Source organism: Phocoena phocoena, chromosome 8 (genome assembly GCF_963924675.1).
Source record: "Phocoena phocoena chromosome 8, mPhoPho1.1, whole genome shotgun sequence".
NCBI classification, from domain to species: Eukaryota; Metazoa; Chordata; class Mammalia; order Artiodactyla; family Phocoenidae; genus Phocoena; species Phocoena phocoena.
The window spans coordinates 109,945,863-109,963,810 of NC_089226.1; the positions used below are offsets into that span (position 1 = coordinate 109,945,863).

Sequence of the window (17,948 nt, forward strand, 5' to 3'; positions counted from 1 at the left end):
GGGGGGCGGGCGTTGTGCAGGGGGCCTTGGACAGGGTCAGATTAAGGATGTAGGAAAGCTGACGCTGCAGTGAGGATGCTCTGCCCCTGGAGGGTGAGGGCAGGGACAGGGACCACAGGGGACCCTGCCCGATTGCTATGAGCAGCGCCATCAGCCACCAGTGCTGGGCCCTGAGTTCCAGGTCAGTCCGGGATGGTGGTGCGGGGGAGTCTGCTGTGACTCCAGGAGATGTCGGCTCTCCCCGACCTGGGTTCAGAGCTGGGAGCCTTGCTGAGGCCTCCTATTTGCTTCCTTATCTAGAAGAGGGGGCTTAAGGTCCATGTGATACCCCAGCCCCCTTGTAACTGCTCACCATTTGGGGGCTACACCTGGGAGGTGGACAGGGAGGGGGCCAGAGAGCCCTGTTCAAGGGCCCGTTATTGGTGAGAGTTTCCACAGGAGCCCCACCCATCACCCTGGCAGGTCAGAGGTCAGAGATACATCGGGGCTGCTCACTGGGGCCTGGGGAGCTACGTGGAGACACCCCCCCCATCTCCTGGGTGTTGGGACCATAGGGAGTGTCCGGGAAGCAGGCCATACTGCCCAGCTCCTCAGGCGTGTGCAGGATGGCCCTGACTGGGGGTCCACTGGCCAGGACCCCCACATATCACCATGGCCCCCAGCCCTTCTGCCACCTCCCCGCTCACCCAGGCCTAGCCTTGGGAAGGGAAGGACGGTGCCGGTGCCCGGGTGGGCTGGGGCGGGCCCTAGAGGAAGGAGCTGCTTGACTCAGAGTTACAGGAAGAGTGGGGCAGGCGGGGCTGGCGGGGAGAACCACCAACTGCCCGCCCGCCCGCCAGCCGGCTGGGGAGGAGGGTGGGTGCCTGGGTGGGGTTTAGGTTGAGGAGAGGATGTGACTGCAAAGCCAGGAAGCTACGGGGAAAGTTCTTATTAAAACGCACAAACAAAAGCCAGGTCCTCGCCGTGCTTGGCGATGCGTCTGGGGCAGCCGTGGTGATTTGGACTGGGCCGGGGGCCCAGCCGAGCAAACAGTTTGCTCCCAAGCACACGTGAATGACCTCAGTGACGGACATCCCCTCCTCAGGAGGAAAGAGCTGGAACCAGGTGACTTCGTGTTCTCGCTGCTCAGCGTGAGCCTGTGTTCTCGTCCTTGGATGCCTTTTCCGGCCTGAGCCCTCTCCTCGAAATCAGGCCTGGCTGAGGGGAGGCCCGCAAAGCACGTGGCTTGCGTGTGCGCGTGTGTGCGTGGTGCGTGTGTGCCAGTGAGAGAGCGAGGGCTGACGGGAGGCTGCGGGTGGGTGTGAGGCGCCGTGTGTGTGGTGTGGGGTGTGCACGTGCAGGCGTGTGTGGGGCGTGCAGGGGGCGGTCGCACAACACAGACTACACAGAGGATGGGGAGGGTTGCAGTGGAGGGTGTGCAGGGGGACACCTGTCGCCTGGCCATGTGGTCTGGCCTGAATTTCCAGGAGGGTCCGAGGTTGCCTTTCCAGGGGTAGGAGGTCTTCTGAGGTTACAGAGGCCAAGGGGCCACTGTAGGAGTTGCCCTGGGACCCGCTGGGCTGGGGGAGGGGGCGTGAGCCGCCCAGCCTCCCATAGCCCTCAGTGGGCTTGTCCTCCTGCTTCAAGGGCCTTCCCAGGACTGCCCTCCACTCCAAAGGGCTTCTGGAAGGACCCTCCGCACCAGCCCCCCGGGAAAGAGCCAGATGCTCCACCGATTTCTGAGGAAATTCCAGCCCAGCCAAACCAGGGGCTTCCAGCTGATCACGGGTCCACATCGGGTCACCCGTGCCGAAGGAATGGGGGGCAGGCTAAGACTCGTCCCTGCAAAGCCTCAGGGGCCCTACAGGTGGGGGGAGGGCCTGAAGGAGCCGGGGCCCTGGTGTGTCCACTTAGCAGGGAGCAGGGGGAGGACTAGGTGCCCAGTAAATACCCGCTGGGCACCAGGGAGGAGGTGCCCAGGGCCCGGCTGCCAAGGAGTCTTCCTCAAAGGCTCTGCCACTGGGGCTTCGTGCCCCGCCGTTCAGCCCAGGTCACTGGAGAGCTTTGTGGGTCAAGAGGCGTGTGGCTGCTGCCAGTCTGGCCGGGAGTGGTCCCAGACCCCGTGGAGGAGAGAAAGGTCACCGTGGGCGGGTGGGGGCTTCCCTTGGACAACTATATGGACAGTGTGGACAAGAGTGTCTGGGTCTGAAGATGACAAATGGGTGGAGGCGCCAGCACAGGACCCAGAAGGAGGGCTGCCCCGTGAGACCAGCCTGACCCCCCGCTCACCCCTCCTGCCTCGACACCTCGGCCCAGTGCAGCCTCAAGTGCAGGGTTCACGCGTGCGTGGTGCACCCAGGATGGCGTCCAGAACAAAACCCCATGGCTGGGAGTGAGGCTCAGTCAGGCAGCCCAGCACTCGAGAACCCCGAGCCCCCCGGAGCCTCGGTACAGGCTGAGTGCGGCTGTACTGCAGCCCCCCTGCCTGTGTGTGGCAGCCCTGTCCCAGGGGACTTGGGAACGAGGCCAACTCCTGGGCTCACGAGGTGTGCCGGGAGTGCTGTCCCACCCTGGGCTGTCACCGTGTCCCTGGGGCAGATGACGTGCCTGGTGCTCGGGCCTCCACGCGGCAGCTGGGACAGAGGCAGTGCTTCAGTGGCCAGAGTTACACGTTAACTTATCCTGTTCTTGTTTAACTTGCTTCCGGGGATGGCGGCAGCCTCTGACCCATCCTGGTGCCCTGACTGTCTGGCCACAAGGACAGAGAGTGAATCCTGCCCGGCCCTTGAGGGATCAGTCTGCTCGGCCGAGGAGCCCCGGGGAGCCGTGGGTGGCACCAGTGTCCAGCCTGCCTCGAGGAGGCCCCGGCCAGACCATGGCAGGTAGACGGCCAGAGAGGGATGGGCACGGGCTCCACTCCCACCTCCTGCCCCTCAGGCTGGCTCCACGCTGCAGTGTGGCCTGGCCTCTCTGCTTGGCCTCCAGCCAGGGGTACAAAGACCTCTGTTTGCCCCTCCCCTATGGCCCGGGGTCCTGACCCCATGGTTAGGATGGGCCCACACCGTCTCCTGCCCAAGGCCTCCTGACCAGGCTCGTGGGGGTCAGGAAAGCCCAGGGATACTGGGAGTGGGCGCTGGTGGGGGGCCATTGGGGGTGGGCTGCTGGGAGACCACACTACCAAGATGATGGCGGTCTTCTATGACTACCGGCTCCGGCTCATCACCCCAATTTAAAGATCTTGGGGAGGTGAGAAGGCTTGCCTGTAGCCAGGAGTAGAGGGTCCTGGAACCCCCAGCTCCCATACCAGGTGGAAGGTGCTGACGCCCAACCCGACTCCCCCAAACCACTGGTGTCCAGCAGAGGGGCCGGGGCCTGGGCATCAGAGCAGTGGGCGACAGGTGCACACAGGAAATGTGTGCTGGCTCACGTCCTGGGTAGACAGGCAGCTAGGCGGGCCCTGCTGAGCTGGAGGGCGGTGCTGGGCCAGCTCAGCCATGACTCCGTGCTAACATCTTCTCTGGGGACGGGCAGCCACATCTGGGGCAGGCAGAACACATACGAACCGGCTGCTGCGGGGGTTAGAGGTGCCAAATGCCAGGCCCTGTCCCCCGTGGGACGCGTGGACAGACGTGGTGCGGTTACCGAGCAGCACATGCCACTGGCCACCGTGGTGTTCTCCTGGCCCACAGACCATCTGTGGACAGTGGGAGGCTGGCATCGTGGGCACAGCTAACCCACTCGGTCCTCTCTCTGCAGGAGCCTGCGACAGGGCCCCTGACTTCCTCTCCCCATCTGGGGACCAGGTGCTGTGGCCTGCCCCGGGCAGTGTGGTCACTCTGAACTGCACGGCCTCAGTGGCCTCTGGGCCCCACTGCCCCTTGCCCTCGGTCCAGTGGCTGAGAGATGGGCTGCTGCTGGGCAATGGAAGCCACTATGACCTCCATGAGGACTCCTGGTAAGAGATGAGGGTGTCCAGGGTCAGGTGACCACGCTGGATATACCCCCCCCAGTGGCCTCTCTGACCTACACCCTGGTCTGTAATGACCTGGACATGGGCTGGGGAGTGACTGGCCAGACATGCCATGGGCAGAGTGCCACTCTGGATATGCACACTGACTGCAGGGACAGACGGCCCCTCTAGACACTCACCTTGTAGACCACCCAGGGCCATGGGGGCCAGCAGAGTCCTACAGCCTGAATTACTCACTGACCGTCGGGCCAAGCCTAGGATCTGAGGACCCCCAGGACCCAGATCCAGGATTAGGGTGACTGTCCCAAAAGAGATCCACACCCCCTTCATGTTCTGCCATTTCTCTTAGCTTATGGCCCAAGGACTGCCCAGGAGGCCCAAATCTACAGCCTCTCTGGGTGAGTCCCAGACAAGTGGGGCTCTGGGGCATCCGGTGATGCTGTCGGGCCCCAGGTGAGGGGGTGGGGCCTGGTCTCCCCAGGGTCAAGGCCAACTGGTCAGAGGTGCTTGTGTCCAGTGTCCTGGGGATCAACCTGACCAGTACTGAAGACTTCAGGACCTTCACCTGCTCCGTCCAGAACATCAGCTCCTCTTCCTTCACTCTTTGGAGAGCTGGTGAGTGGGGTCCAGTGGGGCAGAAGGTAGGAGGGAGGCCTGGGGAGCCTTTAGGCTTGGAGGGTGCTGGGCTGGCTCAGTCAGTGGCTCTGTCCCCAGGCCTGGCTGGGCACGTGGCCGCGGTGCTGGCCTCACTTCTGGTCCTGCTGGTCCTGCTGCTGGCAGCGCTGCTATACGCGAAGTGTCGACTCAATGTACTGCTCTGGTACCAAGACACGTATGGGGAGGTGGAGATGAACGGTGCGTGGGGCGCGGATGCATGGGGAGGCGGAGTCAGCCACGGGGCCTCCCTAGGCTCAGCTCTGGGTGGGGGGGATTGGCTCTGGAGGTGGGGGCGAGGAGGCATCCGTCCCTGGAGGGCACTGGAGAGATCCCAGTCCAGGAAAGGGGGGTGTCTCTGTGCAGCCCAGGAGGGCACAGGGCCGGCAGAAGGGCGCCACGGTAGCCTGGTTCCAGGGCTCCACTCGGAATCCTGTGCTGAGGAGGGGTCTAAGCGGGGCCCGGGGCCGAGATCTGCTGGATCTGCGTCTGGGGGGCTGGCCTGGACCCCGGGGCACAACGGGGGAGGTTTAGGGGGCCCCGAGGGTGGCAAGCCTCGGCCTGGAAAGCGGCCGGGCTGACCCGCCGCCGTCCGCAGACGGGAAGCTCTACGACGCCTACGTCTCCTACAGCGACAGCCCCGAGGACCGGAAGTTCGTGAACTTCATCCTGAAGCCGCAGCTGGAGCGCCGTCGGGGTTACAAGCTCTTTCTGGACGACCGCGACCTCCTGCCACGCGCGGGTACCGCGGCGCCCTGCCCCTTTCCGCTCGGGCCCAGCCCCGATCCGGGGCGCAGGCCCCGCCCCTGTTCCGACCCAGACCCCGCCTTTTTCCAGGGCCACGCCCCTCAAAGCCCATCTCCTCCCCGTGCAGGGCCCAGCCCCATCTCTACTCGGGCCCCGCCCCTGTTCCGGCCCAGATCCCGCCTTCCTAGGGCCACGCCCCCTCGGGTTCTCCTCAGGCCCAGGCTAGGGCCCCGCCCCTTCTAGGGCCCCGTCCGCACCGCCCCCGCCGATGCACGGGTTCCCGCAGAGCCGTCGGCCGACCTCCTGGTGAACCTGAGCCGCTGCCGGCGCCTCGTCGTGGTGTTGTCCGACGCCTTCCTCGGCCGGGCCTGGTGCAGTCACAGCTTCCGGTGGGTCCCGCGCGGGGCTGGGTGGGCCCCAACTGCGCCCCCCCTGACTGTGCCGCCCTCGCAGGGAGGGCCTGTGCCGGCTGCTGGAGCTCACGCGCAGACCCATCTTCATCACTTTCGAGGGCCAGCGGCGCGACCCCGCACACCCTGCGCTCCGCCTGCTGCGCCAGCATCGCCACCTGGTGACCCTGCTGCTCTGGAGGCCCGGTTCCGTGGTGCGGAGGGGCAGGGGGCGGGGAGGGAGGGGGCTTGTGGATGGGAGCCCGTGGGTGGAGTGCCATGGTCAGCCGCCCAGAGGAATGGGCTCTTTGCGGCCAAGGAGACCAGGGTCTTTCCGTGTTGGCACCCCCTCAATTGTTCACGCTCGCTAACTGCCCCACGTTGGCCTCCAGACACCTTCCTCCGATTTTTGGAAAGAGCTACAGTTGGCATTGCCACGGAAGGTGCAGTACAGAGCGATGGAGGGAGACCCCCAGACCCGGCTGCAGGATGACAAGGACCCCATGCTGATTGTGGGAGGCCGGGTCCCAGAGGGTCGGACCCTGGACCCGGAGCTGGACCCTGACCCTGAGGGGGACTTGGGTATGCCCACCGGCCCCACCCCTGACCCTGAGAAGCTCAGCCTGAGTTGGAGGGGGGCTGCGTAAGGTGGAGCCCCAAAAAGGGTCCAGGTGGCAGGGACTGCTCCCTGCAGCCCGTGGATGGGCTTAATTCCCAGCACCTCCCACTGCCTCTTTCCATGAAGGTGGTCGGGCCCGGGGCCTGACTGGGAACCTCCAGGACCTCAAATACCACCATGCAGGAGGGGCAGCAGGGAGTGACCCTGGCAGAAGGCAGGCTGTGGGCGGCCCAGCCTCAGGCCTGGCGGTACCCCTCCCCAGGTGTACGAGGGCCTGTCTTTGGGGAGCCAGCAGCTCCACCGCATGCAAGTGGGGTCTCGCTTGGAGAGGGCCAAGGCAGTGAAGTGGATGTGTCGGACCTTGGCTCCCGAAACTACAGTGCCCGCACGGACTTCTACTGCCTGGTGTCGGAGGATGACGTGTAGCCCCTGCCCCCTGGAGCAGCAGGTTCACCAGGGACAGCTGGGGCAGGGCTGGGGTGGGTTTTTTTCCCACTCAGCAGGACCACGAGCCCTGTCTACCTGCAGCCTTGGGACCTCGGGGAAGGAGAGTGGGCCCAGCAACCCTCCTTGTGCCAGAAATAAAGTCCTTTGGAATCCTGCCCAGGTCTCGGCCTCTCCTCCCCTGGGGCAGGAAGTGGGTATGCAGTGTTCTGAGCAGAACACCCCACCCCTCACTTCCGTCTCAGGCACTCCAGGGCCCTGGATCCCTTCCTTTTCTCGCTCCATGGCCACCTGGTCACTGCACCTGGGTGTCCCCTCAAGCCCACCCTCTCCCCATCCTCCTCCGTCCTGAGCCAGCTGAGGCGTGTCTCTTGCAGCGGCCTCCTCAGGTCTCCCTGCTTGGGGCCGTGACTGTTCCTAGTCCCACTGTGATCCAGACAGTCCCTTGGGGGGCAGGCCCCTTAGAGACTTCAGGTTCTGAGCTTTGCAAAAAAAGCCTGTTGTTGTAAAAAATGTCAGTGGGAACTTTACAACCAAAGGGCCTGGCTTGGTGAGATGGAGAGGTCCCAAAACCTACTGGACCCCAAGCCTCAGACAGCATGAGTATACCTATCAGGGCACCTCCAGGCCCAGGAAGGCAGGGCAGGGAGAGGTGTTGGCTGCATCTGCCACGTGAGCACAGCCCGGTAGGGCAGCACCGAGGCCAGTAGGAGTCACAGCTGCCCCAGAAGTGCTCGTTCCTCTGCACACCAGGTCCCCGGCTCCGCTGCTTCCGCATCTCACTTGGCTTGAGGCTGCCTCTGCTGTCTGCCCCATCTCCTCCATTCTCTCCGCCAGCTCTCCTGCTGCTGGACACGCCCTCCTCCCTGTCCTGGGTCCCCTGACCTGTAGAGGCCTGTGTATGGGCCCAGCGGGGAGTGTCCTAAGGGGCAGGCATGGTTGCAGGCATGGTTGCTCTTGGGGACATTGCTGAGTCCTTGGGTCCGACCCCCAAGTCTGACCAACCAAAGAAGCATGAGGGGCTGTGGCTGCTATGTTCACGGCCACCTTTATTCCCATTGCTGGCTGTCCCGAGGCACTGCTGGGCCACAGCCAGAGCCACCTCTGCCAGTGTGACCTGGCCACCACCCCACGCATCAGAGCAGCCTCAAGCCCTGCCCCACCCCCTGCCCTGCAGAAGCCAATTCCCCAGCCGCAAGCCCCTGTCCCCTCCCCCGTGGCCCAGGCCTTCAAGTTGCACGTGGATGGGACTCCAGCGAGAGCCCCTGGGCCGTCATCAACCTTCTCCTCCAGGCCAGCTGGTGAGCAGCCCTGAGCTGAGCCCTTCTCTCGGAGGCGGGTCACATCGCACGCTCCTTCTCCAAGGGAGGCTTCGCCTACGGGCCCAGGAAGTCTTCCTTTCGGTAGCCCTTCTGCGGCGGAGAGGGGCCTGGAGTCAGGGCGCTACTGCTCTGCATCCCGTCCCCCCAGGCCCCTGGTCTCATGGGTGCCCTGGGCCACATGGGTTTCCGTGTCCTTCCCTGCCGTCCTGTGCCCACGTCCCACGCTCACAGCCCCACCTGCCCTGGACCGCGGGAACATACCGCCCGGAAGTCTCGGTGGAGCTTGTTGTACTGCCACAGGTTGGCCAAGAGGCTGGAGGCTGCCCGGGAGGACTTCTCACTGTCAGGGCTGGGGGGTAGGGGGCAGGGGTCAGTGGGGTGACAGGCTTGGCCAGGAGGCAGGGCGAGCAGGGGGCGTGCGGGGCTCGGGCCCTCACCTGTCCCGTGTCTTCTTGATGAAGAACAGTTTGTGGAGTCCGTCGAAGTAGAGCAGGTCTCGGGCGGCCACGGGACTGACCACCAGCAGGTTGTTGAGGACGGCCATGATGTTCACCAGCACGTCGGCTGGGGGAGAGCTCTCAGCCGGGCTGCCGGGCAGCTTCTCGATCAGGTGGCTCACCACCTTGGTGGCTGCCAGCAGGTCGGGGTGGTCAGTCTCCGTTGCCCGCCCCCTGCCCCGCCCCCTCGGCGCCTGCCATTCCCTGCTCCCCCTCGGCGCCTGTCTGTCCACCAGCGCTGGCTTCCCAGAAGCCGGCCGGAGAAGCAGCAGTACAGACAGAGTCCAGGCACGCGCCCGGCCCCCAGGGGAGGTAGAACCCAGGCCTCGGGACGGCTGGACTCACACAGCTCATCCTTGTTCCTGGCATTCCGAGACAGGTTTCGGATGAGGCCGGTCAGTGAGCGCAGCTGGTGGTGGTCAGCCGTCCGAACTCGGTCCAGCAGCGGGTTCAGGATGCGTTCCTGCTCCAGAGCCAGCCGGCTCAGCATGCCCGCCCACTGCCGGCGGGAGAGGGGCTGGTGAGAATGGGTGCTGGTGCCCCGTGGAGGCCCCGGGTCTGCTCCCTCCTGGCCCAACCCTCCCGGCACCTTCCTTAAACTCAGTGCAGACCCCGGGGGCCGAGGTGGCATCCTCCAGCCGCATCCTGCCCGCCTCCCTCTCTCGCTCTGAAGTTCTGGCCCCCCGATGCACCATAAAGTCCGGGAGAGCGGGCTCCTGTCCGCCGTTCACCCCTTGCGTCCCCAGTGCCTCGCGCCGCAGCGCGTGGCCCGGTGTGGTCCCAGGCCACCTCACCCTGCGGTCGCCTGCGGTGATGTTCTGCAGCGCGCCGGCAGCCGCTTCCGTCGTGTGCCGGTTGAGCTCACAGCGCTGCAGCAGCCGGTTGTACAGCGCCACGACCTGGGGGCTCCACAGCCACTCCAGGCCCTTGGGGTCCTTAGACACCTCGGCGAAGGTGAGCGCGTCGGCCGTGAGGGACAACTGGGCAGGAGGGCGTGGAGGGTCAGCCGAGGTCACCCGGGATCCCTGCTTCCGCCCGCCCCCCTGCCCAGGCCCGCACCCACCTCTCGGAGCCGCCGGCTCTGTGGCGTGAAGCAGCCCACTGCCTCGCCTGGCAGCGCCCCTGCCGTATCCCGGCGGCCTCGGCCCTCCAGCCGCTGCAGGGCCGACGGTGGCATCTCGTCGTACAGGCGGTAGGACAGGTTCCTGAGCACGCACACGGCGTTCTCCACGCTCTGTGGACAGAGGGCGGACCTCGGTCAGAGCAGGCTGGAGCCCCTCGGGCCCCGGGGCACTGGCTGAGCCTCACCTTATCCTCGCACTTGCCCACGTCCAGGGCGTGGTTGATATAGGTGACCAGGGAGTCCACCAGCCCGTGGCACTCACGCATCTTCTGGCGAGTGGCCTGGGAGGCCGAGCTGAGGTTCCTTTGGATGGAGGCAGATCAGAGACCCCCACTGGGGCCACAGGCAGAGCCCACCCCTCAGGGACCCACCCAATGCTGAGATCCCGAGCACCAATCCCCTCCTCCCCCGAGCTGGGCTCTGCCCCTCGGCACCTCCGCATGCCCATCCGCCATCCACTTCTCAAAGTGTCCGGGGCTCCGGGGAGGTTATAAATGTCAGATCAAATCCCTGATTTAAAGAAATTTGAGCCTGCAGCCCCCAGTCTGTTGGCGTCTGGTCGGGGGCCACACCTGCGTCAGCGCCTCTGCCTCTCTGTCCACTTCTCCCAGACCCCCACCCCCGGTGGCCCCGCCTTGTCATTCAGATCTCAGATCCTAACGCCCCTTCTCTGGGCCTCCCCTGCCTGCTGCCCGTCGCACCTGAGGAAGCCCGTGGCATTGTAGAAGATCTCCGCTTCCGAGGCGTTCTGCTGGGTGAGGAGCGGTCCCCTGGCCCCTGAGAAGGGGCTCAGCACCAGGTCTGTGAGCTGCTCCAGCGTGTCTCGGGCCAGGCGGTCCTTCAGGTGGTCACTGGAGGACAAGTTCCACAGGATCCCTGTGGCAGGTGGGGCGAGGCTGTGGTCAGGGACGGCCCTCCAGCCCCTCTGCTTCTTCCGGGGATGGTGCCCAGGGCCCCGCCTGGCACTTCGAGCCTCACCCAAGAGCCTCGCTGGGGAGAGCCTGAGTATGGCGTGTAGGGTCACGGGGCCGCAACAGCGCAGAGAGGAGGACGCTTGGGGACACGGGGCCTGGGGCTGGAGTCCAACTCCAAGGAGACATGCCCCAGGGATGGCCGTGGGGACCGAGGGAAGGGTGGCAGAGCGGCGGGCGGGGAGCAGGGCCACCTGTGACATTCTTGCGCAGCTCGTCGTCCTGCTCACGCAGCGAACGCAGCAGCTCGAATATGCCGTTCTCCTCCACCAGGGCCAGCTTGTTGTCCGCGTTGTCGTAGACAAGGTTGCGCATGGCGCCCGTGGCGTGGCGCTGCACCTCCTGGTTGGCGTGGTTGAAGAGCTTCACCAGCCTAGCCACAGCCTGCAGGCTGCGGGCCTGTGGGCATAGCCACACGGGTGTTAGCGCTTGTGCACACGCTGCATAGGTATGTGCAAACGTATGCAGGTGTGTGTGGATGTGTGAGTACATGTGCAGGTGTATGGAGATGTGTGCAGAGGTGTGCAGGTATGTGCAGGTATATGGAGACGTGTGCATACACATACAGGTGTATGGAGATGTATGCAGGTGTGTGCAGATGTGAGCAGAAGCGTGCAGGTGTATTCAGATTTGTGCAAGCCAGTCCCTCCTGCCCCTCCTCTGCTGAGGAGGCCCTGGGGATCAGTGAGGGGTGGTCAGGGACCAGACAGAGGACAGTGAGTGAAGGGGGGCCCGTGAGGGTGGGAAGCAGGGGTGGTCACCTGGTTCTTGGCTGCTGTGTCACTGTAGCACTTGTGCTGAATGTAGGCTGCTCCCAGCACCTGCAGGTTGGGATCTGAGGCCATGAGGTACTTGACCGCCGAGGGCAGGTCGATGTCATCAAAGCTGCAGAGAAAAGAGGCAGGTCAGGCTGAGCCTGGGGACAGGCCAGGGTTAGGCAGAAGCCCCCTCCCCGAGCCAGGCCCAGCTCACCCGCTGCTGAGCCTCTGCAAGGTGCGGTGGCCACTGTAGCTGTCCAGCCTACGCACGTCCGGCAGGTGGCCCGAGTTGCCCAGGCTGAGGCTGAGGCTGCGCACAGATGGCGCCCGGGTCACGGGCTCCAGGACGCCCCCTGGCATTCCGCCAGCCGCCACACGGCTGCGGTGGCCGCTCTGGAACCGCTGCAGGGTCCGCACGGCGGGGGCACGGATGGTTCGGCTGGGCGGCCCCTCGGCAGCCTCCAGCCAGCCCAGGCCCCCAGCCCGGCCAGAGCTGGAGCTGGCCCGGCGCTCAGAGGCAGAGGCCCTGTAGGGGGAGGCGGCCGCCGGCTCCAGCCACTCCTCCACCACTCCATGGCGGTCATCCGGGCCCCCGGCCCCCAGGCTGAGCGAGCACAGGGACAAGGTGTCGTGATCCGCCCAGCTCCCCACCCCGCCACGCTCGTGGAAGGACGTGGGCCGGGTGGGCGGGGGCGCGGCGGGCCGGGCACCCCCATACCCTGCCGCCCCAAGGGCGCTGCCCCTGCTGTGGGCTGAGCTCGGCCTTCGGCCGGAGCTCAGGTCCACGGCCGAGCGGGAAGACCAGGAGACAGGGCTGCAGGCGGGCCTGGCGATGGGCTGGAAGGTCTGTGGGACAGGGAGGGGAGGGCAGTGAGGGCCGCTTGGCTTCCTGACGCTGGAGCCCCCAGAGCCCCCAGAACCTCCCTCACGGGACCCCGGGCTGTCACTCACCGAGGTGTCCCCGCTCCGGCCCTGGGAGCGGGAGCTGAAACCGGCCTGCAAGGTGTGGTACTGAGCCCGGCACGCACCTGCGGACAGGGACAGCGCAGCCTGGCTGGGCCGATGGCAAGGCACTGGCCTCCTGCCTCCCCTCCTGCCCTGAGCCCTGGTGGGGAGGCCAGTGGACTCTGGGGCAGGTGCCTTGGCTTCCGGTCCCTGCCGTCACCTTGTCATCCCTCCCACAGCCCCCGTCCCTTCCAGCTGTGCCCCTCAGCGGGGGACAGATGTGCTCACCCTGCTGACCTCCCGGCTACCTAGTGTGCCAGGGCCTCCTTCCTCAGCTTCCCGATCCCTGCCAGGGCACAACGCCTGGCCACTGCCCCCAGGAAGCCACACTGACCTCCCGGGAGCCCATCCTGTGCTGTTGGTCACTCGCCGCGGACACAGTCTCCCTGGACCAGTGCCCTGAGGCGCAGTCCCCTGACCCACCTGGCCGAGCCACACCCACCCCTAGCCACACACAAACTGGGGGCACCGGCACCAGCCCGCCTGCATGGCGAGTGGACAGACGGGCAGGTGGATGGAGGGTGGAGGGTGGAGAGGTGGGGGGAGGGTGGGTTGGATGAACAGACTGACTGGTGTGTGAAGGGGTATCTAAGCCGGGAGGATGGATGCTGAAGGGACAACTGAATGAATATGTGGATGACAGGTGGCGCGGTGTGGTTGGTCGGGTGTCTAGGAAGAGCTGAGAACACCCGGAGAAGAGTTGGGCAAAGGTCAAACCAAGGCAGAGCAGTGGGAATGGACTGGGGGGTGCATCACCTGGGCAATGCCAGGGGTGGGGTCTTTGGGTTGGGAGGGTATTCCTGGAGTGGTCAGCCTCTGCTAGAGTCCCTGCTGTGGTCACACCTGGAGGGGGAAGAGTCCTATCCCCCGAAGGCCAGGGTAGAGTGACTTGGCTGAAGGGATTCAGGGTGAGGGTGAAGGGAAGGAGGGGCCTTGGACCCTCCCACAACCTCTGCTTCAGTTAGGTCTGGGGGGACTCCCCCACCCAGCACGCTCCCCAGACAGGCCCTGGTTAATGAGGCTTCTGGGCAGGGGCTATTAACCCTTTGACGCTAGTGAGGCCCGGCCTTGGCGGGGCACGGCCCCCACCCCCAAATTATAATCCTCTTTCCCCTAATTAACCCCTCCCTGCTCCCTCCTCTACCCCATGACCCCTGGGCACCCAAATTGGCCACCAGCAAGGCTGAGGCCCAGGGAGGGGAGGACATAGGAATCCAGCCAGCCCTGGCAGCCCCCGTGCTGGCTGACCCGCTTATCCCCCGACCAGCCGCTGGCGGCCAGCACTGGGAAGGGCCCTCTGGAGATCACGCGAGCCGCCGTGGAGCGGGGTCTTGGCCCCGGACATCCTGGAGGCTTCTCTTACTGTCTGACCTTGGTCCCTGTGGCTGCAGCTGGCAAGGGAGGGAGTGGCATTTCTAGAAGTGCCCTGAACTTGCTGCACACACTCATGCACACGCACATACACACTCACGTACACCCGTGCACGTGCCCCATGCACGAACCGGGGTTCCTACACAGGGAGCTGCCTGGCCCTGAGGGGCATTCCCCCACCCGCTGCTCTCATGGAGCGTATCCGGGTCACCCCAGCAGGGCCTCCCCCCTGGCAATTCCGCAGGGAGACCCTGGCCCAGACAGGCCGTGGCTCTCCTCCAGGAGTCCCAGACCCCGCCCCTCACCTTTCTGTCTGCTTATTCCTGTGGGGCATGGGGGGTGGACGCTACAGTCTGGGCGTCTGTGTCTCTGCGTTTGTGTCTCCAGGGGAGTGACGTGTGTGTCTGCGTGTCTCTGAGACCGTGTGTGAGCCCGTGGGGTGTGGGACCGGACGCGTGCGTGTTCCGGGTTTGCCGACAGAGACAGACCTGGCCGGCCACGTGCCACTTCTCCCGTGCCCCCCCTGGGTGGGTGGGAGGCTCAGGGCCCGGTGGGCAGGTGAGGCCCAACCCGACTTGCAGGGAGGACCCTGGGGTCCCTGCCAGGAGGTGGAGGCCTCACCTCTGGCTTCTCCCACGCCTGCAGGGGTAGGGCGGTGACTCAAGACGGGCCTGGGTGAGTCAGGGAGCTGAGTCCGGAGTGGCCCCACCGTGGCCTCTGGCCCTCGCACCACCATGCCTGCCGGGGCCACCTCCACCCGCCACCCACCGTGGGCACCCAGCCAGCGTCTACCTACCTTTGGCAGCCCTGGCCGCGCCGTCGGGCTGGGCCGGCCCGTTCTGCCAAGACTGCTGACCCAGCTGCAGGAGGCGAGCGCGGACCTGCTCCTGGACACGAGCTGCACGCAGCCTCTCGGCCTCCGGCCCTTCGGTGCCCCGGCGGTCCAACTGTAGGTCCGAGGGCAGCGCCAGGGAGCACACACCCGTCTCGGGCTGCAGGGCCGACAGTAGGAAGTTACCGTCCTGCATGGCGGCGGGCACGGGGGCCGGGATTTGTCTCCACTGTCTCTTCCCGCGCGGCCCTGTCCCCGAAGTCCCCTCCCTGCTGGCCTTGCCCAGGGCTGGCCCGGAGACTGACCCCGCCCAGCCCTGAGCTCAGCTAGGGGCGGGGACACCTGGGCCAGGTGGGAGGGAGGGGCCCCGCTTAAGGTGGAATTTGGGCGGAAGAACAGGCCCTGCGTGACCAGGCACTGCAGCCATGGTTGGAGTGAGGCCTAGCAGGGGTCAAGTGCTAAGGGACAGCATTGAGGATAAAAGGCTTGGAGTGGAGCTTCAGGGTGGAAAGGGGCTCTATGGGGCCCTCGTCCTGGTCCTTGGTGCCCAAGAGACCCCAGAAGCAAGAGGCGAGATGGGCCCACCCCAGGCTCATGACCCTCCAGACCTCCATCCTGCAGACTCCGGAAGTGCCCCCAGCACCCCCACCCCCACCCCGGGCTCTGCAGAGGCCTCCAAAGGGCTGGCTAGCCCTCCTGGGCTCCCGCCCCCTGTGGAGGTGGGAGGCCTCTCCCAAGCCATGAGTCAAGGCTCAGCTCAGCAGGGGCAGGCGGGGCTGCCCCAGGGGGTTGACTCAGAGGGGCCCTCCTGCCCTGGCTGGGGGCTCAGGATCTGGCGTGCTCCAGGGAGAGCCCAGGAGTCCAGGCGGAGCAGGGTCCGAGTTGTGTGGGGAGGGGAGGCCCAGCAGTCGGTGGTGGGAGGGCAAGGGCCAGGCTTAGTAGCGCTCGCCCCAAGAAGGTCTCCCTGGAGCGCCACCGCCAGCTGGACCAGCACCCTCCAAGGCCTCCCGTGTAGGCCTGGCTTGGATCCAGGACAGGCCCCTGGTGGACTGAGTGGGGGCCGAGCCCAGGAGGGCTGGAGGGGTGTGGGCTGAGTGGCCTCATGTACCTCCTGGGTTCCCCTGGAAAAGTCGTCCTGGGGCCACCCTCACAGGCCTTCCCTCCCATGGGAGGCCCTGACCCTGGGCCCTGGTCCCCTGAAGGCAGGGGACGTGAGCCCCAGGTGGGAATGGTGGCTGGGGGCAGTGGCCTGGGGGTGAGGTGGGGTCGAGGTCAGAAGGCAGCCCTAGGGGTGAGGTCAGTGCTGGGGAGGGGACTGGGGGTGGGAGTCAGAGGTCAACGTTGGGGGTGAGAGAGGGAGGGGAGGGTCCCCGGAAAGGGCAAGGTGAACCCTGGGGTGGAGCCTCCCGGCTCAGGGGATGTGCACAGTGGGCGACCTACCCGTCTGGTGGTCCAGATACTGCCAGCCCCCGGGCTCATCCCAGAGGCCTCTGCTGCCGGCTGAGGAGTCCTGGGCTGCATCCCGGGCCCAGCACTGCCGTCAGGGCCTCAGTGTGGGACAGGACTGCCGGGGCACCGGGAGGGTGGAGTGGGAACGCCCGCACACCCAGCGAGCTCATCAGACCGGTTGCTTCCCTGGGAGATGTGTTTTGTGTGGAGAAATCCCGGGATACAAGTTTGTACAGCGCTGAGTGCGCCTGGAGGCCCGCCCTTCACTCGAGTCCGCCTGGGCCCACCTGGCAGGGCAGCAGGCCTCGAGGGGCAGACTGCAGGTGGGGTCCAGAGGCCCTGGGTGGTGGGACAGGGCCGCAGAGGGATGGAAGGGGCTTTGGTGGGGTCGGAGCCACGGGATGGAGAGGAGGCGCCAGGCAGATACCCCCTAGGTCCGGTTTTCCACAGCCTGCGGGGCTTCCCCCTCCTCTTGGCAGGGAGGGCTGCGGGGGCCCCCAGGCTGTGCAGAGCCTCCCTGAGGACCTGTGGACCCCTCCACCTCCCCACCTCGGATCTCCTGCCTTTGTGGCTCAGTGCCCAGGGAAACCCTGGGGATCCCGAGCGAGATTTCTCTAACCACTGCAGGGCCTGAGGGACTGGCTGTGGCTTGGAACCTGTGTCCATCTGAAGCTCAGAGCCCGGTCCAACCCCTGCGACCAGCCTTCTGCTCCGTCCTCCCTGAGAGCCCCCTCTTCCTGGAGCCGGTGTGTAGGGAGAGAGCACGAGAAGGATTCTGTGCTGGCTTGAGGGTGAACTTCCTGGGGGAGGGGACTCTGTGGCAGATGGGGGAAGATTCACCCAGGGAGCTTAGAGAACAGGTGGTAGGTCCTGGGAGTCTGCGTTTGTGCACTTTCGGGTTTGAGATCCCGGGACCTGAGGGCCTGCAAGGGTGAGTGATGCTCTTACTTGGGAGGTGGGGGGATGGGGGAGCCTGGACTCTGCCCTGGGGCCTGGGAAGGAAGGGCTATGGGGGCCCAAGAGGGGCAGGTTAGCATTTACAACCCCGACAGCTTAGAGGTCGGGCTGGGGTATTTACTGGAGGAGGGGGACCCCAGGCAGTTGTTACAAAAGTCTCTGGAGGAGGAGTAGGGGATGGGGGGCGATATGGGGTGGTTTTCAGGTACGAGGGCCAGAGTAGGGGGCGGGTGGAAGGACGGACGCCCTCCTGGTGCTGGCTTTGGTGACCTGGGAGGCGCTCACTGTGAAGGGGCTAGGGGTTGCCCGGTGTGTGCGGGAGCTGGAGGAGGGGTACAGAGGGCACCCCACCCCACCTCTGTGGGGAGTCTGGAGTGGGGCTATTGGGGGCAGGAATGGAGGAGAAAAGCTTGAAGATGTAGACAGCAACATAATATTCAAAACAAGATTCTGGAGCGCGCTGGAGCACAGAGAAGTTAGGTAGATCGTCCGGGGCCACGGAGCCTGCAGAGAGCGGGATGGATCAGCGTGAGGGCGCGTACCAGGCGGGAGGGCGCGGCGCGCCGCGGGGGCCGCGGAGGTGCGGGTCTTGCTGCTAGGGCTCCAGCCGTGCGCGTCCCGACGTTTCCTGTCAGCAAGCTCGCGAGCGTTCCCACGTCCCGATGGCTGGGCTCCCGCCAAACCCAGCCCAGCCCAGCCCAGCCCAGGGTTAGGGTTAGGGTTCCTCCATGAAGCCTACCTGGGCTTGCGCATCGGGCGCTGCCCCGGATCCCCCTGGGGCGGGGCATCCTCTGTGTCCCCTGGCGCCTCGCCCCTTTGGCGGGGAAGGTCGCCAAGGGTTACTGCCCCACCGCCACCCGT

General features: G+C 65.7%; 2 protein-coding genes across 3 annotated transcripts; one reads left to right on the forward strand and one right to left on the reverse strand.

Annotated features, from left to right (window-relative positions):
* The first annotated feature begins 920 nt into the window (after positions 1-920).
* SIGIRR (single Ig and TIR domain containing) lies at positions 921-6,958 on the forward strand. The gene is made up of 10 exons (XM_065881937.1): positions 921-1,104; positions 2,699-2,861; positions 3,736-3,934; positions 4,431-4,564; positions 4,664-4,804; positions 5,202-5,345; positions 5,637-5,739; positions 5,804-5,954; positions 6,132-6,321; positions 6,621-6,958. Exons 1-10 carry the CDS (start codon positions 1,054-1,056, stop codon positions 6,782-6,784), a joined length of 1,440 nt encoding a protein of 479 aa, XP_065738009.1. The 5' UTR covers positions 921-1,053; the 3' UTR covers positions 6,785-6,958.
* An 878-nt stretch (positions 6,959-7,836) lies between these two features.
* PKP3 (plakophilin 3) lies at positions 7,837-16,202 on the reverse strand. 2 transcript variants are annotated; one of them, XM_065882021.1, is made up of 14 exons: positions 16,122-16,202; positions 14,646-14,841; positions 12,425-12,501; positions 11,688-12,319; positions 11,477-11,600; positions 10,910-11,114; positions 10,446-10,620; positions 9,930-10,047; positions 9,685-9,855; positions 9,416-9,601; positions 8,967-9,120; positions 8,562-8,754; positions 8,386-8,473; positions 8,179-8,214 (listed from the first exon to the last, which is right to left on the reverse strand). In XM_065882021.1, exons 1-14 carry the CDS (start codon positions 16,200-16,202, stop codon positions 8,179-8,181), a joined length of 2,436 nt encoding a protein of 811 aa, XP_065738093.1. The 2 variants fall into 2 exon arrangements, with proteins under 2 accessions (XP_065738095.1, XP_065738093.1); XM_065882023.1 differs by lacking the exon at positions 16,122-16,202 and having other exon boundaries at positions 7,837-8,214; positions 14,646-14,883.
* Positions 16,203-17,948: the final 1,746 nt, after the last annotated feature.